This window comes from Urocampus carinirostris, chromosome 19 (assembly GCF_059441175.1).
Source record: "Urocampus carinirostris isolate Australia breed hairy pipefish chromosome 19, RoL_Ucar_1.0, whole genome shotgun sequence".
NCBI lineage: Eukaryota > Metazoa > Chordata > Actinopteri > Syngnathiformes > Syngnathidae > Urocampus > Urocampus carinirostris.
The window spans coordinates 22,389,915-22,410,360 of record NC_142367.1 but is presented as its reverse complement, the minus strand read 5'-3'; the positions used below and the strand labels follow the sequence as shown (position 1 = coordinate 22,410,360).

The window sequence follows — 20,446 nt, the reverse complement described above, 5'->3', positions numbered from 1 at the left end:
AGGAAAGGCAAACGGAAGTGGTCTTCTTTGCCGAAATGCGCCTGAGGCGTGCGGGGTGTAACACTGCCCTCTTGAGGTTATCGGTATATTGCGGTGACCTAATGATTTAACTCATGCTTGTCATCAGTGATAATAATAATAATAATAATAATAATATTTTACGTTTAAAACGTGATACTATAATCTTGAAATTTCCTTGTTTTCTAAATTTTCCTGATTCGATTTTGATTATATTATCCCCGAAATTTCAGCCGATTCCCTCCATCAATTATTGTACAGCTGTTTGTGTGCAAATATTTTATTGTTTTCATTTCCTTTTGTTAAATAGATTTAGGCACCTTTGTTATGTGCCTAAAAACTAAATGCATTTATTCATGATCACACATTAATCAAGCTGCAATTGGCTGGCAACCAGTCCAGGGTGTCCCCTGCCCACTGCCCGATGATTGCTGGGATGGGCTCCAGCACCCTCGCGACCCTACTGATGAGACGAGATGAGATGAGACACATTAATCAATGCTATAATTTCGCAGCGTTTATTTTGTCCCCTTGAATAGGGGGCGCCAAACTATGGGTTAGGTTGGGTTGTTTTCTGGTATTTTCACCTCTAGAGTGATCTACCTAGTTGCTTGTAAAATATTATGATCCTGGCCAAATCTGTTTTGACTTACGAGAGTAGAACGTCTTTCTGGGAAAGCTGTCGAGTCAGCAAAACGAAAATTGCTCGGTTAACTTTTTTCTGGGGATTTGTTTCTCATATAGGTCAACTCATTTAACTGTCTTGAAGACAATACATTGAAATAGAATGTTGTTCTGTCCTGGAAGTGGGAAATGTCTTTCTATACAGGAAAGAAAAAAATTAGGAGTCAGCAAAATTAAAAGTGCTGAGCTGTTTTTAGGGGGGCGTTTTCACCTCTAGAGCGAACTTCCCAATTACTTGTGAAAGATTGTGATCCTGGCCAAAGTTTTAAGAGAAATCCTGAGAGAATAGAATGTTTTTTGTGAAAGCTGCTCAGCAAAACCAAAAATTCCAAGTCAAGTGAGTTAATCTTTATTAGTATAGCCCCTAAGTCTCAAAGGGCTGTACAGACTACAGTCTACCAATTACACCAAGTCAGCTTATTTGGGCAGTTTTCAGATCTGGGGTAATCTACCTAACTGATGGTGTTGATATTATGCTGAGGTATTTGAGTTTTTCCTTTCCTGCATGTTGTTTTCAGATCAGGGTATAATTGAGGCCTGTCCTTTGAGACATTTTATGATCAAGGGCTTCACAAATGAATGAGACTTGACTTGAATTATGCATGTATTCACATATATGTCAACCCTTCTAACTGCCTGCAAAACAATGTGTTGAAATTGACTGTTGTTCTAGACTGGAAGAGGGGAATGTCTTTCTGAAAAAAACAGCTGAATCAGCAAAACCAAAAGTGCTTAGTCATTTTTTTAAAATGTATTTTCACCTACAGTAACCAACCTGGTTACTTGTGAAAGATAGTGATCTCAAATTTGTTCCGATCTGGGAGAGGAGAATGTCTTTCTGGTAAATCAAAATATAGAGTCAGCTATTTTGGCGGATTTCTCATCTGGGGAAACCTATGTGACTGCCTGTAAAGGATGTGTTGATTCTCATTGTCGTTCTGGCCTGAGAGAGTGAAAGGTCCTTCTGGGGAAAAATGCTTAATCAACAGAAACCAAAAGGGCAGAGTCAGCTTTTTTGGCATTTTTCACATCTAGAGTAACCTAGCTAATTGTCTTTGAAAAATAGTGGTCATATCTAACCTCCTTCCCCCTTCTCTAAGGTGGACATACATACTCAGATCCCAAAATTATCACCACCCTCGCCTTAAATATAAGAACTGAAAATAACATCTGGATGCTTCTATTCCATTGACCTGGGACAACCTTTCAGCTGCCCAACTGTTTTGCGAGTGAAGCCAAAAATCGGCGAATATCCTAGTGGATTATGCCGCTTATGCAACAGATTATTCTTGTTTTTCTTTTACATAAGAGTGGCGGGCAATGGTGAAAATATCAGTGAGCTCAGCCAGTTAATCAAAACCAACATGTTTATACGGACTGATGAAGGTCAAGTGGACGCTTCAAGGATGCAATAATCCTTTTTATTCGTTTATTGTTGTCTTTTTTCCAAGGTCAAGAATTTTTCGGTCTATGGAGAATTCGTATGCAATGAATGGCTTTAAATGCTATGTATTTATGTATAAGTTCCAGGGTTGGGTAGGGTTACTTTCAATGACTTTTGGATGACTCCAATACCAAATATGCTAATAAAAGACAAAAGAAACTAAATATGAATCAAATGATGACTCACAACACGTGGTAAGCTTTCTCTCCTGGCTTTGATCTCTTTGATCTCCGGCAAAACGAACATCAAATGCCACAGAAAGAAAATGAAAATAAATCCAAACAGCTTGCCAACATCATTTTTGCCGTTCCATGTATTCCGTTACTTCCCAAACCTGCACAAAATTGAGTCATTTTATTCATATTTAGTTTCTTTTGTCTTTTATTAGCATATTTGGTATTGGAGTAATCCAAAAGTCATTGAAAGTAATCCAGTTAAAGTAGCCCTACCCAACCCTGTGTATAACTACTACACATACACGACATTCCATAAAAAACAAAAAGTCATACAATTGATTACAATTTGTCAAGATAGAGGACAATACGATCTTAATAATGTTATGTTTTACCATCAAAGAAACACACATTTTCCTGTTTTTTTGTAGTGTTACAATGCGTCTTACCACAAGTGAGGGGTTATTCAATATTGCAAATCCCCTAAATCAAATTGTCAAGACCAGAACGGAGACAGGACCCACTTGCGTTACGTTTCTCTCAGTTTTATTGGAAAAAGGAAAGGGTTGCACCCACGATCCAATGATCACTGGGCGTGGGAAGCAGGTCGCTCTGAACGCGGGAGTGGAATTTCCGTGGCGAGCGATGGCGGTGTCGGGAACGGAAAATGGGTCAGTAGCCAGGACAGGAGAGCAAAAATGTGGTGGGAAACGAGTTGAAAGCCAGGAGAGGAGAGTAGACGTGGTCAGGGTCAAAAAACGGGTCGAAGCCGGGGAACAGACGGAGCAAAAACAGGTGGGAGTCAGGGTCGAAAATGGCTTGCCTAGAGTAAACTGAGGTTCACAGACGGACTGACAAAAGGGAACAGATAGGAGTGGGTTTGAATAGGGACAGAGAGCCAATCAGAGTCCAAGGCAGTTGGCGTCAAAGGAGCGGGTAATCATGACACAAATAATTGCTTCTGTTTTCACAGTATGTATTTTAGTTGTTTTATTAGTGAGTTTATTAGAGAGAACTGATAAAATATTTCTAAAGGTATATATAATTAACAATTCTTCACCTAAAAAATTAAAATTAAATAAAACTTTAGTAAAAAAGGGACTCAAATATGTATTTAAAAAAAAGAAATCAATTATACAAAACTAATGTAAACATTATTTACAAATATCTGGCTACTAAACAAAAACACAATATCTTACTATACCATACCGTACTATTTTTATTGTTTTTCCCAAATATTTTTTTCATTTTTCAAACTAGATGTTATGCAGAATTTTGGGATTTTATAATTTAATTTTTGTCCAAACAAGGAAAAAACTAATCAGAGAAGCAACCAATAGGCCCATGATGTCACGGTTGCCATGGCGCCCAATTGGCCCCCTCCGTGTGGCGCCAGCTTCTGTCACGGTTGCCATGGCGCCCAATTGGCCCTGCCCATGGAAACCAGCTGAAACTCATTGACAGATTGGCTCCCTGTCAATATTTGAATGCTGTCCTGTCATTAGCCTTGGGTCGGTGCGTCTGAGAATCTCCGTTTTTCCTGTGTTTTTGCTCCTGTTTTGCTCCCGCCACGATCTGTTTGATTTTGACTTTTTCCGTTTCCGACACGGTCATCGTGAGCCACGGATGTCCCACATAGCAACATACTCCCCGGGACCAACGATCTCCGGATCGAGTGTGCGCTCCTTTCTCTTCTCCCCAATAAACTGTGAGTAACGTTACGCGAGTGGGTCCTGTTTTCTGTTCTGATTCCTGACACATAATCACAATGGATGAACTGCAGGCATGCACTGCTGAGGTAGGACAACCTGAGCATAAGACAACTATCGGTCATACTTTGCATAAATCTGTCCTTCATGGAAGTGTGGCAAGAAGAAAGAAGACCATATAAAATCCACACGAATAACACGTGGAACAAGGTCCTCTGGTCAGATAAGACAAAATTTAACATTTTGGACTAAAGGCAAACCTTTATATTTGTTGTAAAAGTAACAATGACCATCACCCTGAAAACGCTATCCCTACTGTCAAACATGGTGGTGGCAGCATCACATTCCAGGGTTGCTTTTCTTCAGCAGTGACTGGGAAGATCGTTAACAGGAAGATGGATGGAGCCAACTCCAGGGCCATTCTGGCAGAAAATCGGTTGGAAACCTGAAAATGGGGCACAGGATCACCCACCAATAAGACAACAACCCTAAACATAAAGTGTTTTAACCCGCCCCTCGGCTGACTCCTCCCCCCGCATGTGAGAGATTGGACAACGCGCTCTTCATCATCACAGAATTGGGACTCAGCATCTGGCGGCTCCCATCCCTGGAGGCAGAGGACCGGCCGAGGTTGCATGTCGCGTGATTGGCTGAAAAAAAAAAAAAAAAACAATAAACACAGTTCTTAGATCACATCGGATTGTTTGCGTTTACAATCATGAGCCTGGGAGAAGCGTGCATTTTTTTGCGAGGCGGGAAAAATATTGTGAGTATGATTTTATCTGCATATGTGGAAATTTAAATAATAATAATTATTTATGATGTATGTTTAATGAGTATTCTTTTCAGTAATACATATTTGAAATATAGCACAGAATAAGATAAATATTCTCTAAACTTTAAATATAGAAATGATGGGTAAATTATAAAATCCAAAATAAAAAGAAAAACATGAGAAAAAAATCTAAAACCCAAATAATTCAAATGTAAATTAAATACTTTAAAATGAATACATGTATATTTCATCTGCCTTTTCCAATTATTGTATCGTGCAAGCAGTACAGTATCTATTTTTACGTTTTGGTAGTGCCGTTCGTAAATGTGTTGTTGAAATATTCTGATCAAATTTTGAATAATTTTAATACTCTTTCTTCTACTTTTTATAACCCATGTTCTTGTAATTCTACAAGATTTGACTTTTATGTTGAATCAAAATAGAATAATACTTAAAGTGAATAAATAATTAACAGATATTTTTGGCTTCTTTTAAGTAACCCTTTTACAGGAATGAATCAATTCATTTATTTAAATTTTAAATGTGAATTTTGAATGTAAAATTTTAAATTTTATTCTATTGAATGGTATTCTGTTCTGTCCTGTGATGTTCTTTTCTTTTCTATTCTATTCTATAATATTCTATTCTAGTGTATTGTATTGAAAAGGGAAAAGTGTGAGGGACATTGTAAAGCGCTTTGGGAGGTTTTCATTGTCTTGAAAAGTTACAGTATATAGAAATGCAGACCATTCACATTTACATCCTGTCCCGTCCCGTCCTGTCTTGTCTTGTTCTATTCTATTGAATGGTATTCTATTTTGTGCTGTCCTGTCCCGTCCCGTCCCTTCCCATCCCGTCCTGTCCTATTCTATTCTAGTGCATTGTATTGAATGGTATTATATTCTTTCCTGTCCTGTCCTGTCCTGTCCAGTCCCATCACTTCCGGTGCTTTCCCATCTTGTTCTATTCTATTCTATTCTATTCTATTCTATTCTATTTTATTGAATGGTATTCTATTCTGTCCTGTCCCATCCCATCCTGTCCTGTCTTGTTCTATTCTATTCTAGTGTATTGTATTGAATGGTATTCTATTTTTTCCTGTCCTGTTCCATCCCATCCCGTTCTATTCTATTCTATTCTGTCCAGTCCTGTCCTTTTCCATCCCTTCCTGTTCTATTCTATTTTATTCTAGTGTATTGTATTGAATGGTATTCTGTTCTGTCCTGTCCTGTCCCATCACTTCCGGTCCTGTCATGTCTTGTTCTATTCTATTCTTTTCTATTGAATGGTATTGTATTTTGTCTTGTCCCACCTCATCCCATCCTGTCCTGTCTTGTTCTATTCTATGCTAGTGTATTGCATTAAATGGTATTCTATTTTGTCCTGTCCTGTCCCATCCCATCCCGTTCTGTCCAGTCCTGTCCTTTCCCATCCCATCCGGTTCCATTCTATTCGAATGTATTATATTGAATGGTATTCTATTCTATTCTGTCCTGTCCTGTTATATTCTTTTCTAGTGTATTCAAGTCAAGTCAAGTCAAGTCACATTTATTTATATAGCCCATAATCACAAAAATGTCTCAGGGGACTGCACAGGATTACAATTACACCATTACCTGATCTTAAACCAAGAGTAAAAATGAGAGAGTGAGTGAGAGAATGGTATTCTATTCTGTCCCATCCCATCCCATCCCATCCTGTTCTGTCTTGTTCTATTGTATTCTCTTCTACTGAATGGTATTCTCTTCTGTCCTGTCCTGTTCTATTTTTTTATATTCCGTCCTGTCCTGTCCCATCCCACCCCATCCCGTCCTGTCCCATCCCACCCCATCCCGTCTTGTTCTATTTTATTTCTGATAAGTTAAACCTATATTGCAACATAAAAAAACAGACTCTTAAATTGGTAGAATTGTTCTAATTGGTTAAATTATTTCCCATGTTGCTGTGACATTATTTGTCAACTTGTGTTGCTCCACCGTTTGTATACAATTATAGGAAGCTGTCATCTCGTTTGTATATCTTTGTGATACGCGCTGTGTTATTTTCTCCGGTCCATCTGTAAAATCATCCTCGTCCTTTTCTTTCGGAATCCTTCTTCGCCGTCCGTCCTGCCCAGTCAAGGGATCTGGCAGAAGACGAAATTGACGGTAAGCCGTTTTTTGGGGGAGTTTCGGCGAAACGCGATGGCCGAGTGCCCGACGGAGACATTTTTCTGCGTCCGTGCAGAGTTACGTGAGGCTTTCAACGAGTTTGACAAGGACAAGGACGGGCTGATAAGCTGCAAAGATCTGGGCAACCTGATGAGGACCATGGGTTACATGCCCACCGAGATGGAGCTCATCGAGCTGGGCCAGAACATCAACATGAATCGTGAGTCTCACCCTCAAAACCAAATGGATCTGATGTTTGCATGAAAAAAGGGGGAAGGAGGACCTTGAAAGATGTGTGAGTCTCAAACTCCATGGTGACTAGTAGACCAGAGAGAATGAGAGAACAAGGGGAGAGAACGAAAGGCCGACAGACTTATTCGGCCCGCAGGCCGCATGTTTAACACCCCTGCTGTATATGAATTTTCTTATTTCATTTATACTCCATACTTTCTCTCACGCTCTTTCTTTCTGTCTTTCTTTCTTTCTTTCTTTCTTTCTTTCTTTCTTATCCATTTATTTTTTCTTTCTATCTTCTTCATCTCTCTTCCTCTTGATTTCTCTTTTTTTCTTTCACACTTTCTTTGTCCCTCTCCCTTTCCCCCCTCTCTCTTACTCACTCTCTCATTTTCACTCATTCTTTCTTCTTTTCTCTTTCTTGCTTTTTTCCTTTCCCTTTCTTGGTCATATTCTCTTTCTTTCTCTCTCTCTCTCTCTCTCTCTCTCTCTTATTTCTCTTTCTGTTTTCTCTCTCTCTCTCTCTCTCTTATTTCTCTTTCTGTCTTATCTCTCTCTCTCTCTTATTTCTCTTTCTGTCTTCTGTCTCCCTCTCTCTCTCTCTCTCTCTCTCTCTCTCTCTCTCTCTCTCTATCCCTCTCCCTCTCTTATTTCTCTTACTGTCTCATCTCTCTCTATTTCTCTTTCTGTCTCATTTATGTCTCTCTCTCAATTCTCTTTCTGTCTTATTTCTGTCTCTCTCATCGACTCGCCTGTGCCCCGTGTGAATGTTTTCTTTTACCGTGTGGCCCACAGGCTTCCCTTTCTCTTTCTTTGTCATTTTCTCTTTTGCTCTCTCTTTATTTCTCTCTCTCTCTTGTTTCTCTTTCTCATTCTCTTTTTATTTCTGTCTTTCTATTTCCTCCTTATCCTTGTTAATTTTTTTCCCTCCCTCTTTCTCTATTTATCTGTCTTTCTTTGTTCCTTATCAAGTTCTTTATTTCTTTTTCTCTCTCTCTCAATTCTCTTTCTTTCTGATGTCTCTCTCTTTCTCTTTCTTCCGTAATGATTTCTTTCTTTATTTCTTTGACCGTTTCTCTCTCTCTCTCTCATGTCTCTTTCTTTCTTATCTCTCTCTCCCTCTTTCTCATGTCTCTTTCTTTCTTATCTCTCTCTCCCTCTCTCTCATGTCTCTTTCTTTCTTATCTCTCTCTCCCTCTCTCTCATGTCTCTTTCTTTCTTATCTCTCTCTCCCTCTCTCTCATGTCTCTTTCTTTCCTCTCTCTCTCTCTCTCTCCCTCTCTCTCATGTCTCTTTCTTTCCTCTCTCTCTCTCTCTCTTCCTCTCTCTCATGTCTCTCTCTCCCTGTCCCTCATGTCTCTTTCTTTCCTCTCTCTCCCTCTGTCTCATGTCTCTTTCTTTCCTCTCTCTCCCTCTCTCTCATGTCTCTCTCTCCCTCTCTCTCATGTCTCTTTCTTTCCTCTCTCTCCCTCTCTCTCATGTCTCTTTATTTTCTCTCTCTCTCTCTCTCTCTCTCTCTCTCTCTCTCTCTCTCTCACTCTCTCTCTCGCTCTCTCGCTCGCTCTCGCTCTCGCCCTCGCTGTGACTGTTCATTTCTACTGTGTGGCCCCCAAACTAAAACGAATTTGACCAACTGCTGCAGAAAACAAATCACACAGCAAACGTTTCCTGTCTTCCAGTGGGTGGGCGAGTGGACTTTGACGATTTTGTGGATCTTATGGCCCCCAAACTTCTGGCAGAAACAGCTGGGATGATCGGCGTCAGGGAGCTGAAGAACGCATTCAAAGAGGTCGGATTTCATTACAAATGAATCATCAAAGAGTCGTAAAATATATTGAGAAAAATACTAGTGAGGTCTATGAAAACACAACAAAAATACTACACAAGAACTACGAAACTATGTATCCAATATCGTGCTAAAAACAGGGACCTCATATTATTTTGCTTTCATTCTTAAAATAGAAAAAGAATACAGAATTACTACAAATATACTACTACAGTAATACAATATTACAATATACTACTACAGAATTACTCCAAAAATACTATAAAAGACAACTACAATAAGATTACAAAAATACAAAAGAAATATGACAAAAATTCCACGATGGAAATACTACAAAAATAATGCTTGCAAAATACATCAATTATACTTCTACTGAAATACTAAAAAATACTTTGATATAAAAAAAACTACTAGAGAAATATTACAACAAAAATACTACTACAGTGATACCATTTTACAAAATACTACTACAGAATTACTCCAAAAATACTATAAAAGACAACTACAATAAGATTACAAAAATACAAAAGAAATATGACAAAAATTCCACGATGGAAATACTACAAAAATACTGCTTGCAAAATACATCAATTATACTTCTACTGAAATACTAAAAAAATACTATGATATAAAAAAAACACTAGAGAACTATTACAACAAAAATACCACTACAGTGATACCATATTACAAAATACTAATACAAAATGAATTGCTCCAAAAATACAACTACAGCAATATTACAAAAATACTACGCAAGTACTGCTTTGAAAATACATGCATTATACTTCTACTGAAATACCAAAACAATACCAATACATAAAACTACAATATAAAAAATGACAAAAGAAATATTACTACAAGAGGTTTGCAACAAAAATACCACAAATTACACCTGTAGTGATAATCACAAAAATACTACAAAATGAAACTACAGTAAAATTATACTACAAAAATACTACGGATAAAGAAACATTCTTATATGGAAATATTACAAAAATAATAATTTAAAAAAATACTACAGTAATTCGACAAAAATACTATAATCGTAAAAGCACTGTAATATTACAAAAATACTACAAAAATACTACAGATATACAAAAAAAAATCTATTTTTGAAATACAAAGATACCATAGAATTACTAAAAAAAATACCATGGAAATACTACAGATATACAAAAAAAACTACTTTTGAAATACTATGTAAAAATGACTTCAGAAATACTAACAAAATAGTAGAAAACTACAGTAACAATACAAAAAACGACAGAACTTCGATACAAATCCGACTACAGTAATACTTCAAAACTAAATAAGAAATGAAGTGCTTAAAACAGGGAGCTAATATACTATTTTGCCGTAATTGTGGTCGTTTCAAAACCAATTTGATGAAAGAAATCGATTTCACATGCGGCCCCCGAATCTCCAAAGTTATGCAAGTAATAGGGGGCCCCAAATCTAATTTTGCTCAGGGCCCCAAGAAGGCTTGAACCACTCCTGATGGCAAGGGATCCTTTTAAAAAAACCTCAACAAAATTATTCATAAGCAATAGGAAAACAATGTTCAAGTTTTGCATTGAATGTGTTAAGTGGTTTATTTTACACCTGAACCAACACACCACACTATACAATGTGAACAAGCCCTCTAGCGGTCAGAGAGAGCATTTGTTTTTAAAACTTTTGATAGAAATGACCTGGAGACCCGTTTTTTTTTTTAAACACTTGAATTTACGACGGGCTGGTGTTCTGCCGAAACAGCCTTCTCTGATATGACGGCAATTTTGTTTTCCTAATAAACGGGTAAAACCAGCATTACTGAAACTCAGAACCATTGCAAACACAACTTTTACAAATGACATAAAACGAGGTTGGGCGTGATTAGCGTCAAGGGACCCGTGATAAACACACAACAGCTGGGTAGTTTTTGTAAATTGCGACTCTAAAAATGCAAGTCAACATACAAATCTTCCCTCGCTCTATTCAAACTCGTGGTTCTACTCCAGTTCAGGGTCAACAATACAGTCGATGGCAGCGAATGGATTAAAAAAATGCATTCCCCCTGTTAGGAAATAAACTATTAGAATGTATCGTTTACTAAATTGTTCAAATTAGTTATCTGACTCCATTAACCAAACATAGCCTTCAATCACCTAACAAAGCATGCTCGTTTCTTTTTGTGAAAAGACAAGAGACAGCATTTCCACACGGGGGCAGATTTATTTTCTTAAAGTATTTAGCTAAGTGATCTCTATCGAATTAGCCGAATTAGTGACGGTCGATTGTCCCTCGATCTTCTCTGTTCTTCTCCTATCTTCCCACGTCTTTTCACAAGCTGGCGTGCCGGCTCCTCCCATGGGCGTGCCGACTCCTCCCATGGGGGCGCCAGGTGCCAGCTTCACCACCTCCCCGCCAAAGGGCGTCGCGATGTTTGTCCTTGTGCGTCTGGCCTTCTCCCGTCAGCACTCACAGCAATTCTGTTATCAAAATACGTCTGATGCATTCCAGACAGCCTTATTTTCTAATGTACCTTGAAGAAAAACAGTCAGTGAATCTGTCTACTGCATCAAACTGAGTACACGTAATTACTTTGTAGCTAATTTTATAATATCCTTTATAGTCAAATGTATAAAATCCTTCACCCCCTAGAGTTAATCAGCCTTATGAGTACTACTTTTTTACAGTTTGACGCAGACGGCGACGGAGAAATCACCACGGAAGAGTTGCGGTCGGCCATGATCAAGCTCATGGGCGAGCACATGAGCCGGCGGGAGATCGACGCCATCGTCAAAGAAGCCGACGACAACGGCGACGGCACGGTAGACTTTGAAGGTACCATCGCTTTTTTTTTTCGATATTTTAACAAACGAATTGAAATATCTCATTCTTATTCTCCTCTACAGAGTTTGTCAGGATGATGTCAGGATGACATGGACCATTCCTCCATGCAATTGCCGCCATATTGGTCCATTCCCCTTCCAAAACTGTTTCTTTTGTGTGCATTTCAAATGTAAAAGTCAATGTTCCGCATTTCTATAGCGCTTTTCAGGTCAATGGAGACCTCCCAAAGCGCTTTACAATCTGCTTCACACTTACCCATTCACACACACACTCACACACCGGTAGCGGCGTCAGCCACGCAAGGCAGCTACCTGCTTATCGGGCACATTAGGGATTCAGTGTCTTGCCCGAGGACACTTCGACATAGAACACGGAGGAGCCGGGAATCGAACCTGCGACCTCTTGATCCCTAGACCACTATGCATCTAGATGACATAGGAAAGGCATTCGGTTTCATCTCATCATCACACCAATTACAGGGAAAGAGTGTAATATCTGACCACAAGATGTCACTGTATTGTGTAGTGCAGGGGTGTCAAACGGGCGGCCCGCGGGCCGAATCAGGCCGGCTGAGGGATTGTAGACAACGCTGAGAGAAGCGCAGGAGAAAAACGAGCTGCAGGTTGAAATATGTTTACTTTATGTTGCCGCTCACAAAGATGCTGTAGTTTTATTTCTGTTTCTCTCTCTCTCTTCCTCCCTTTTCTCCCACTCTCTATCTCTCTTTCAATCTCTCTGTGTCTCTTTTTGTTTTTCTTTGTTCTTCTTTGTCTGTTTCTCTCTCTGTGTCTTTTTACCTTCTTTTGCTCTTTCTTCCTTTTTTCATTTTCTCTCTCTTGTCACTCTCTCTCCCTCTCTCTTCCAGTCCCCTTCTCTCTCTCTCCTTATCTCTCTCTCTATCCTTATCTCTCTCCTTCTCTCTTTCTCTTTTCTATTTCTCTTTGGATTTCTTTCTTTCTCTCTCTTGCTTTCCCCTTCTCTTACTATTTCTCTTTCCACCCCTTTTGTTTCTTACATTTTCTCTCATTTTTTTCCTTCCCTTTCTTTCTCTCTTTCCTTGTTCCAAACTCTCTTTGTCTCTCCCTCTCTTTCTCTTATTTCTACTAGTCCGGCCTCAAGAAAATGTTTGTTCTATCGTGTGGCCCCCGAGTTAAAATGGGTTTGACACCCCTGGTGTAGTGCAACCGAAAAGAGTGTTACAAAGCACAAGAAAGAATACAGAATCAGAGTGCCCAAACTGTACCATTTTTCTTGGGGTTTTTTATTTGCCCAAGATTTTGTGAGATTTTGGGTTTTACGGTACCAGTATTAGCAAGATGGTGAGTCATGTTATGTGAAATAAATGCAAATTTTCCCACCTAAAATATTTAAAAATGCACGTTTATAAGATAGTTCATGTGTTTTTGTACATTCAATAAAAATTGTTTTTTCACCACAAGAGGAGCTAAATAATACACAATGTCCCTTAGTCATCCTGGAAGGGGATTACCACTTGTGAGCCCCTTCTCAAGGTTTCATGTTCAGTTTTTTGAGTTTTCCCTTGCCCGCATGTTGGTTTAAGATCAGGGGATGCTGTAATCTGTACAGTCCTCTGAGACATTTTGTAAATAAAGGCTATACAAATAAATGTGAGTCGTCTTGACATACCCTTAAAGGGCTGAGGAAAGTATTTTGATGGTAACGAGTACTAAGCGCAAAACCTGAACTGAACCAAGATTACATACAGGGAGTGCAGAATTATTAGGCAAGTTGAATTTTTGAGGATTAATTTTATTATTGAACAACAACCATGTTCTTAATGAACCCAAAAGTCTCATTAATATCAAAGCTGAATATTTTGGAAGTTGGAGTGGGGCTTTTTTAGTTTTAGCTATTTTAGGAGGATATCTGTGTGTGCAGGTGACTATTACTGTGCATAATTATTAGGCAACTTAACAAAAAACAAATGTATACCCATTTCAATTATTTATTTTCATCAGGGAAACCAATATAACAGCTCAACATTCACAAATATACATTTCTGACATTCAAAAACAAAACAAAAGCAAATCAGTGACCAATATAGCCACCTTTCTTTGCAAGGACACTCAAAAGCCTGCCATCCATGGATTCTGCCAGTGCTTTGATCTGTTCACGATCAACATTGCGTACAGCAGCAACCACAGCCTCCCAGACACTGTTCAGAGAGGTGTACTGTTTTCCCTCCTTGTAAATCTCACATTTGATGAGGGACCACAGGTTCTCTATGGGGTTCAGATCAGGTGAACAAGGAGGCCATGTCATTAGTTTTTCTTCTTTTAGACCCTTTCTTGCCAGCCACGCTGTGGAGTACTTGGATGCGTGTGATGGAGCGTTGTCCTGCATGAAAATCATGTTTTTCTTGAAGGATGCGGACTTCTTCCTGTACCACTGCTTGAAGAAGGTGTCTTCCAGAAACTGGCAGTAGGACTGGGAGTTGAGCTTGAGTCCATCCTCAACCGGAAAAGGCCCCACAAGCTCATCTTTGATGATACCAGCCCATACCAGTACCCCACCTCCACCTTGCTGGCGTCTGAGGCGGACTGGAGCTCTCTGCCCTTTACCGATCCAGCCACGGGCCCATCCATCTGGCCCATCAAGACTCACTCTCATTTCATCAGTCCATAAAACCTTAGAAAAATCCGTCTTGAGATTTTTCTTGACCCAGTCTTGACGTTTCAGCTTGTGTGTCTTGTTCAGTGGTGGTCGTTTTTCAGCCTTTCTTACCTTGGCCATGTCTCTGAGTATTGCACACCTTGTGCTTTTGGGCACTCCAGTGATGTTGCAGCTCTGAAATATGGCAAAACTGGTGGCAAGTGGCATCTTGGCAGCTGTACGCTTGACTTTTCTCAGTTCACGGGCAGTTATTTTGCGCCTTGGTTTTTCTACACGCTTCTTGCGACCCTGTTGACTATTTTGAATGTAACGCTTGATTGTTCGATGATCACGCTTCAGAAGCTTGGCAATTTTAAGAGTGCTGCATCCCTCTGCAAGATATCTCACTATTTTTGACTTTTCAGAGCCTGTCAAGTCCCTCTTCTGACCCATTTTGCCAAAGGAAAGGAAGTTGCCTAATAATTATGCACACCTGATATAGGGTGTTGATGTCATTAGACCACACCCCTTCTCATTACAGAGATGCACATCACCTGATATGCTTAATTGGTAGTAGGCTTTCGAGCCTATACAGCTTGGAGTAAGACAACATGCATAAAGAGGATGATGTGGTCAAAATACTCATTTGCCTAATAATTCTGCACTCCCTGTATCTTAAGTCAACCAGTTTTTGTCCCTGAGTACTATACTTAGTGGTAGTATTTTTTTCTTAATTCTTATAATGTATTTTTTTGGGTAAATAATGTACAGTATCAAAACAAATAGAAATTTGTAGAGAAATAGTGAAAAAAGAATGTGTTTTCCTCCTCTACGTGTGTCAGGACCCAAATGGAAGGTAGACCCAAACGCGTAACGTTTTCACACCAAGCTTTATTTACGGAAGTGGAGCAGTCATAAGCAGGAACACAAACGCCAGCGATTGGGTGATCGCTGGACAGAAGAAGCGGGGCAGAGAAGTCAGGCGTGGGAAAACAGGAAGCCTTGGGCAGACGAGCAGGATACCGGACTGGACGGGACAGACGGGATCGATACCGGATACAGGATAGCTGGGCTAGGATCAGAGATTGGTACCGGATACAGGATACGAGGCAGGCGGGTTGGATAACGAACAGGATACCGGAGAGGACGGGACAGACAGGATCAATACCGGATACAGGATACGGGATAGCGGGGCTAGGATCAGGGATTGGTACTGGATACAGGATACGGGGCAGGCGGGTTGGATGACAAACATGATACCGGACTAGACGGGACAGATGGGATCGATACCATATATGGGATAGCGGGGCTAGGATCAGAGATTGGTACCGGATAGAGGATATGGGGCAGGCGGGTTAGATAACGAACAGGACACCGGACAGGACAGGACAGACAGGATCAATACCGGATACAGGATACGGGATAGCGGGGCTAGGATCAGGGATTGGTACCGGATACAGGATACGGGGCAGGCGGGTTAGATAACAAACAGGATACCGGACAGGTCAGGACAGACAGGATCGATTACCGGATACAGGATACAGAATAACGGGGCTTGGCTCAGGGAACAAGACAGGATACAGGATACGGGACAGACAAGATCGATTACCGGATACAGGATACAGAATAACGAGGCTTGGATCAGGGAACAAGACAGGATACGGGATACGGGACGGACGGGATTGATTACCGAATACAGGATACAGAATAATGGGGCTTGGATCAGGGAGCAAGACAGGATACAGGATACGGGACAGACGGGATCGATACCAGATACAGGATACAGAGCAACGGGGCTTTGATCAGGGAGCAAGACAGGATACAGGATACGAGACAGACGGGATTGATTACCTGATACAGGATTCAGAATAACCGGGCTTGGATCAAGGAACAAGACAGGATACAGGATACGGGACAGACAGGATCGATACCGGATACAGGATACAGATTTAACGGGGCTTGGATCAGGGAGCAAGACAGGATACAGGATACGGGACAGACGGGATCGATTACCGGATACAGGATACAGAATAACGGGGCTTGGATCAGGGAACAAGACAGGATACAGGATACGGGACAGACAGGATCGATACCGGATACAGGATACAGATTTAACGGGGCTTGGATCAGGGAGCAAGACAGGATACAGGATACGGGACAGAAGGGATCGATTACCGGATACAGGATACAGAATAACGGGGCTTGGATCAGGGAACAAGACAGGATACAGGATTTGGGACAGACGGGATCGATACCAGATACAGGATACAGAATAACGGGGCTTGGATCAGGGAGCAAGACAGGATACAGGATACGGGACAGACGGGATCGATACCGGATACGGGATACAGAATAACGGGGCTTGGATCAGGGAGCAAGACAGGATACAGGATGCGGGACAGACGGGATCGATACCGGACACAGGACAGGAGCCAGAGTCAAAAAGTGCTTGCCTTGCAAGTGCGGAGGTTCCCTGACGGCCTGTCCAGGAGTGAATGGAAGCCTTGAGTTTAAATAGGAGGGGAACCAATCAGGCAACGAGCAGCAGCTGGGCACAGGTGAGGGCAATGGGTAATCGTAACAACGCGGGTGTTTATATCCAGGTTATTAGAGGACAGGCCAGGCAACACAAGTGCTGTACTTAAGCAGTCCAATGAAGGTTTTTATTACAGAATATTCTGGGCACAAATGAGTAACCAGTAAAAGTCAAATGACTGGTATCTACAACTCCCATGAATACCAATACCTTAAAAAGTCAGGTATAGGTATTAAGCTAATTCCTTCCGCTAAGCATCTGGAATCAGAATTGAAAGAATCCCGATCGAATAGGCTTTCCGCCCAAACAGCGAGCCACTTGCGTAACATCCGACTCGCCGGTTGTATAATAAAACATTGGGATGATTTATGGATGTTCCCGAGCAGGGATTTGCAAAATAAAATAAAAACCTAGCGCTGGATGAAATGTTTTGGGATTAGGGAAACACGTCTGCCTTGGATTTGGAGGAGCGTCAGGATAAAGAGATTGGGAGTTAAAAAGAGACATTTTTAGAAAAGTCACGTGACGGCATTTTTAGTATTTATGAAGTCGGATTTGTATTGAAGTTCTGTAGTTTTTTTGTATTGTTACTGTAGTTTTATTTTGGTGCTATCGCTCTTAGTATTTCTGAAGGCATCATTATGTTGTATTTCCATAGTGGTATTTTTTTAGTATTTCTGTAGTAATTTTGTTGTATTTCGAAAGTAGATTTTTTTATGTATATCTGCAGTATTTTACGAGTACTATAAAGTAATTTTATAATTATAGGATTTTTGTGCTATTCCTGTAGTATATTTTTTTAGTATTTTTGTAGTACTTTGTAGTGTTTCCATTTTTGAATGTTTGTTGTATATATGTAGTATTTCTGTAGTACTTTTGTTGTATTTTGAAAGTAGATTTTCAATGTGTATCTGTAGTATTTTTGTATTATTACAGTAGTTTTATGATTATAGGATTTTTTGTAGTATTACTGTAGTATTATTTTTTTGTAGTATTTTTGTAGTATCTCTGTTGTATTTTGTAGTATTTCCATATTAGAATTTTTGTTGTATATATGTAGTATTTCTGTAGTACTTTTGTTGTATTTTGAAAGTAGATTTTTAATGTATATCTGTAGTATTTTTGTATTATTACTGTAGTTTTATGATTATAGGATTTTTTTGTAGTATTACTATAGTATTCTTTTCTTTAGTATTTTTGTAGTATCTCTGTCGTATTTTGTAGTATTTCTACATTAGAATGTTTGTTGTATATATGTAGTATTTCTGTTGTACTTTTGTTGTATTTTGAAAGTAGATTTTCAATGTATATCTGTAGTATTTTTGTATTATTACAGTAGTTTTATGATTATAGGATTTTTTGTAGTATTACTGTAGTATTATTTTTTTGTAGTATTTTTGTAGTATCTCTGTTGTATTTTGTGGTATTTCCATATTAGAATTTTTGTTGTATATATGTAGTATTTCTGTAGTACTTTTGTTGTATTTTTAAAGTAGATTTTTAATGTATATCTGTAGTATTTTTGTATTATTACTGTAGTTTTATGATTATAGGATTTTTTTGTAGTATTACTATAGTATTCTTTTTTTTAGTATTTTTGTAGTATCTCTGTCGTATTTTGTAGTATTTCTACATTAGAATGTTTGTTGTATGTATGTCGTATTTCTGTTGTACTTTTGTTGTATTTTGAAAGTAGATTTTCAATGTATATCTGTAGTATTTTTGTATTATTTCAGTGGTTTTATGATTATAGGATTTTTTTTTAGTATTACTCTAGTATTATTTTTTTTTAGTATTTTTGTTGTATTTCCATATAAAAATTTTGAATATCTGTAGTATTTCTGTAGCACAGTGTTACTGCAGTTTTATTTTTTTAGTATTTTTGTGACATTTCCATAGTAATTTTTTGTAGTATCACTATAGGTGTAATTTTAGCTATTTCTGCTGTAAACCTCTTGTAGTTGTATTTTTGTAGTAATATTTCTCTAGTAGTTTTTTATAGTATAATGCATTTCTATTGTTTAGTATTTCAGTAGAAGTATAATTGATGCAGTAGTTTAGTAGTATTTTGTAGATTTTTTTTGTAGTATTTCCATAATCGTATTTTTGTCATATTTCTCTCGTATTTTTATTACTGTAGTTGTCTTTTTGTAGTAAATAATTCTGTAGTGGTACTTTAGTGCGTCTACTATGCGTCTCCTGTGACTTTTAAGCGTCTTGTTTAATTGCCATCATGACTTCACACCAATGCCTTGTTTGCGGAAGTGCTCATGGATGCTACAACGTAGCATATCCAGGAATTCCAAATTTATGATTCTACCGGAGGCAAAACAGAGTTGTCTCAAATGTATTTTTTTTTAAAAAAAGTTCTCCCGTGACACGGACCCACTTCAAGGGTCAACTTCTCCGTTAGCGTGCGCAATTCTCGCATTGCTAACCGACGGGATGACCTTCTAACGCCGAGGATTCCAAATGAAGCCATTCACTTTCCAGCACATCTGTCACCCTCACTTTGTTTATCGCACGCTCGTGATTATTTGGGATAATGTGGTATAAATCCCCTCAAGGGGAAAAAGGGAACATATTTTATGACAGCGAGAAGAGACTGATGAGTGACCGGCAAAACATCCTGACGTAACACCGGGACCTTTCCCCCCCGACCCCGTCGACATCAGCCTTTATCACGCTAATCCCGAATAATCTCTCGGTTTGGGTTTCGGTGCTGATGCGGCTACTCTGGCCACCCGGCATCTGACGGGAGTAGCGCTTTGAAACCCCCGTTTTGTTTTTGTTTACGAACGCCGATTCGGATGCGTTAATCCCACGTTCTCGGTAATGCATTGGCGGATCAGCAGGGTTGGGTGGGATTACTTTAACTTGATTACTTTCAATTACTTTTGGATTACTCCAATACCAAATATGCTAATAAAAGACAAAAGAAACTAAATATGAATCAAATGACTCCATTCTGTGCAGGCTTGGGGAGTAACGGAATACATGGAACGGCAAAAAATGATGTCGGCAAGCTGTTTGGATGGATTTTCATTTTGTTTCTGTCGCATTTGATGTTCGTTTTGCCAGAGATCAAAGAGATCAAAGCCAGGAGAGAAAGCTTACCACGTGTTGTGAGTCATCATTTTATTCATATTTAGTTTCTTTTGTCTTTTATTAGCATATTTGGTATTGGAGTCATCCAAAAGTCATTGAAAGTAATCCAGTTAAAGTAACCCTACCCAACCCTGCAGATCACGCCATCATACAAATGTCCTCGGATCTAGCCCTGTTTTGGTGATTTTCGGTTGATATAAAAAATACTTTATTTGGAAAACGGTGTTATGAGTCTGCAAATTCTATAGCTGCCACTCAAAATTGAGTTCTGTTACGGTTGCCCATTGCCCTCACTTGGGCCCGCCCGTTTGGCACCAGCTGCTGCTCGTTGCCTAATTGGCTTCCCTCCTGTTTAAACTCAGTGCTTTCATTCACTCCTTG

The 20,446-nt window shown here is 39.3% G+C and overlaps 1 protein-coding gene across 1 annotated transcript; it reads left to right on the top strand.

Annotated features, from left to right (window-relative positions):
* Positions 1 to 4,605: 4,605 nt before the first annotated feature.
* On the top strand, positions 4,606 to 13,435 carry cabp5a (calcium binding protein 5a). Its single transcript, XM_088323572.1, has 6 exons — positions 4,606 to 4,794; positions 6,920 to 6,950; positions 7,030 to 7,173; positions 8,867 to 8,976; positions 11,652 to 11,799; positions 11,871 to 13,435. Exons 1-6 carry the CDS (start codon positions 4,747 to 4,749, stop codon positions 11,894 to 11,896), a joined length of 507 nt encoding a protein of 168 aa, XP_088179698.1. The 5' UTR covers positions 4,606 to 4,746; the 3' UTR covers positions 11,897 to 13,435.
* Positions 13,436 to 20,446: the final 7,011 nt, after the last annotated feature.

Coding starts and splice junctions, on each gene's coding strand:
- cabp5a (XM_088323572.1), top strand. CDS start 4,747: ATGAGCCTGGGAGAAGCGTGCATTTTTTTGCGAGGCGGGAAAAATATT. Junction 8,977..11,651: donor TGAAGAACGCATTCAAAGAG/GTCGGATTTCAT, acceptor ACTTTTTTACAG/TTTGACGCAGACGGCGACGG. Junction 11,800..11,870: donor CGGCACGGTAGACTTTGAAG/GTACCATCGCTT, acceptor TCTCCTCTACAG/AGTTTGTCAGGATGATGTCA.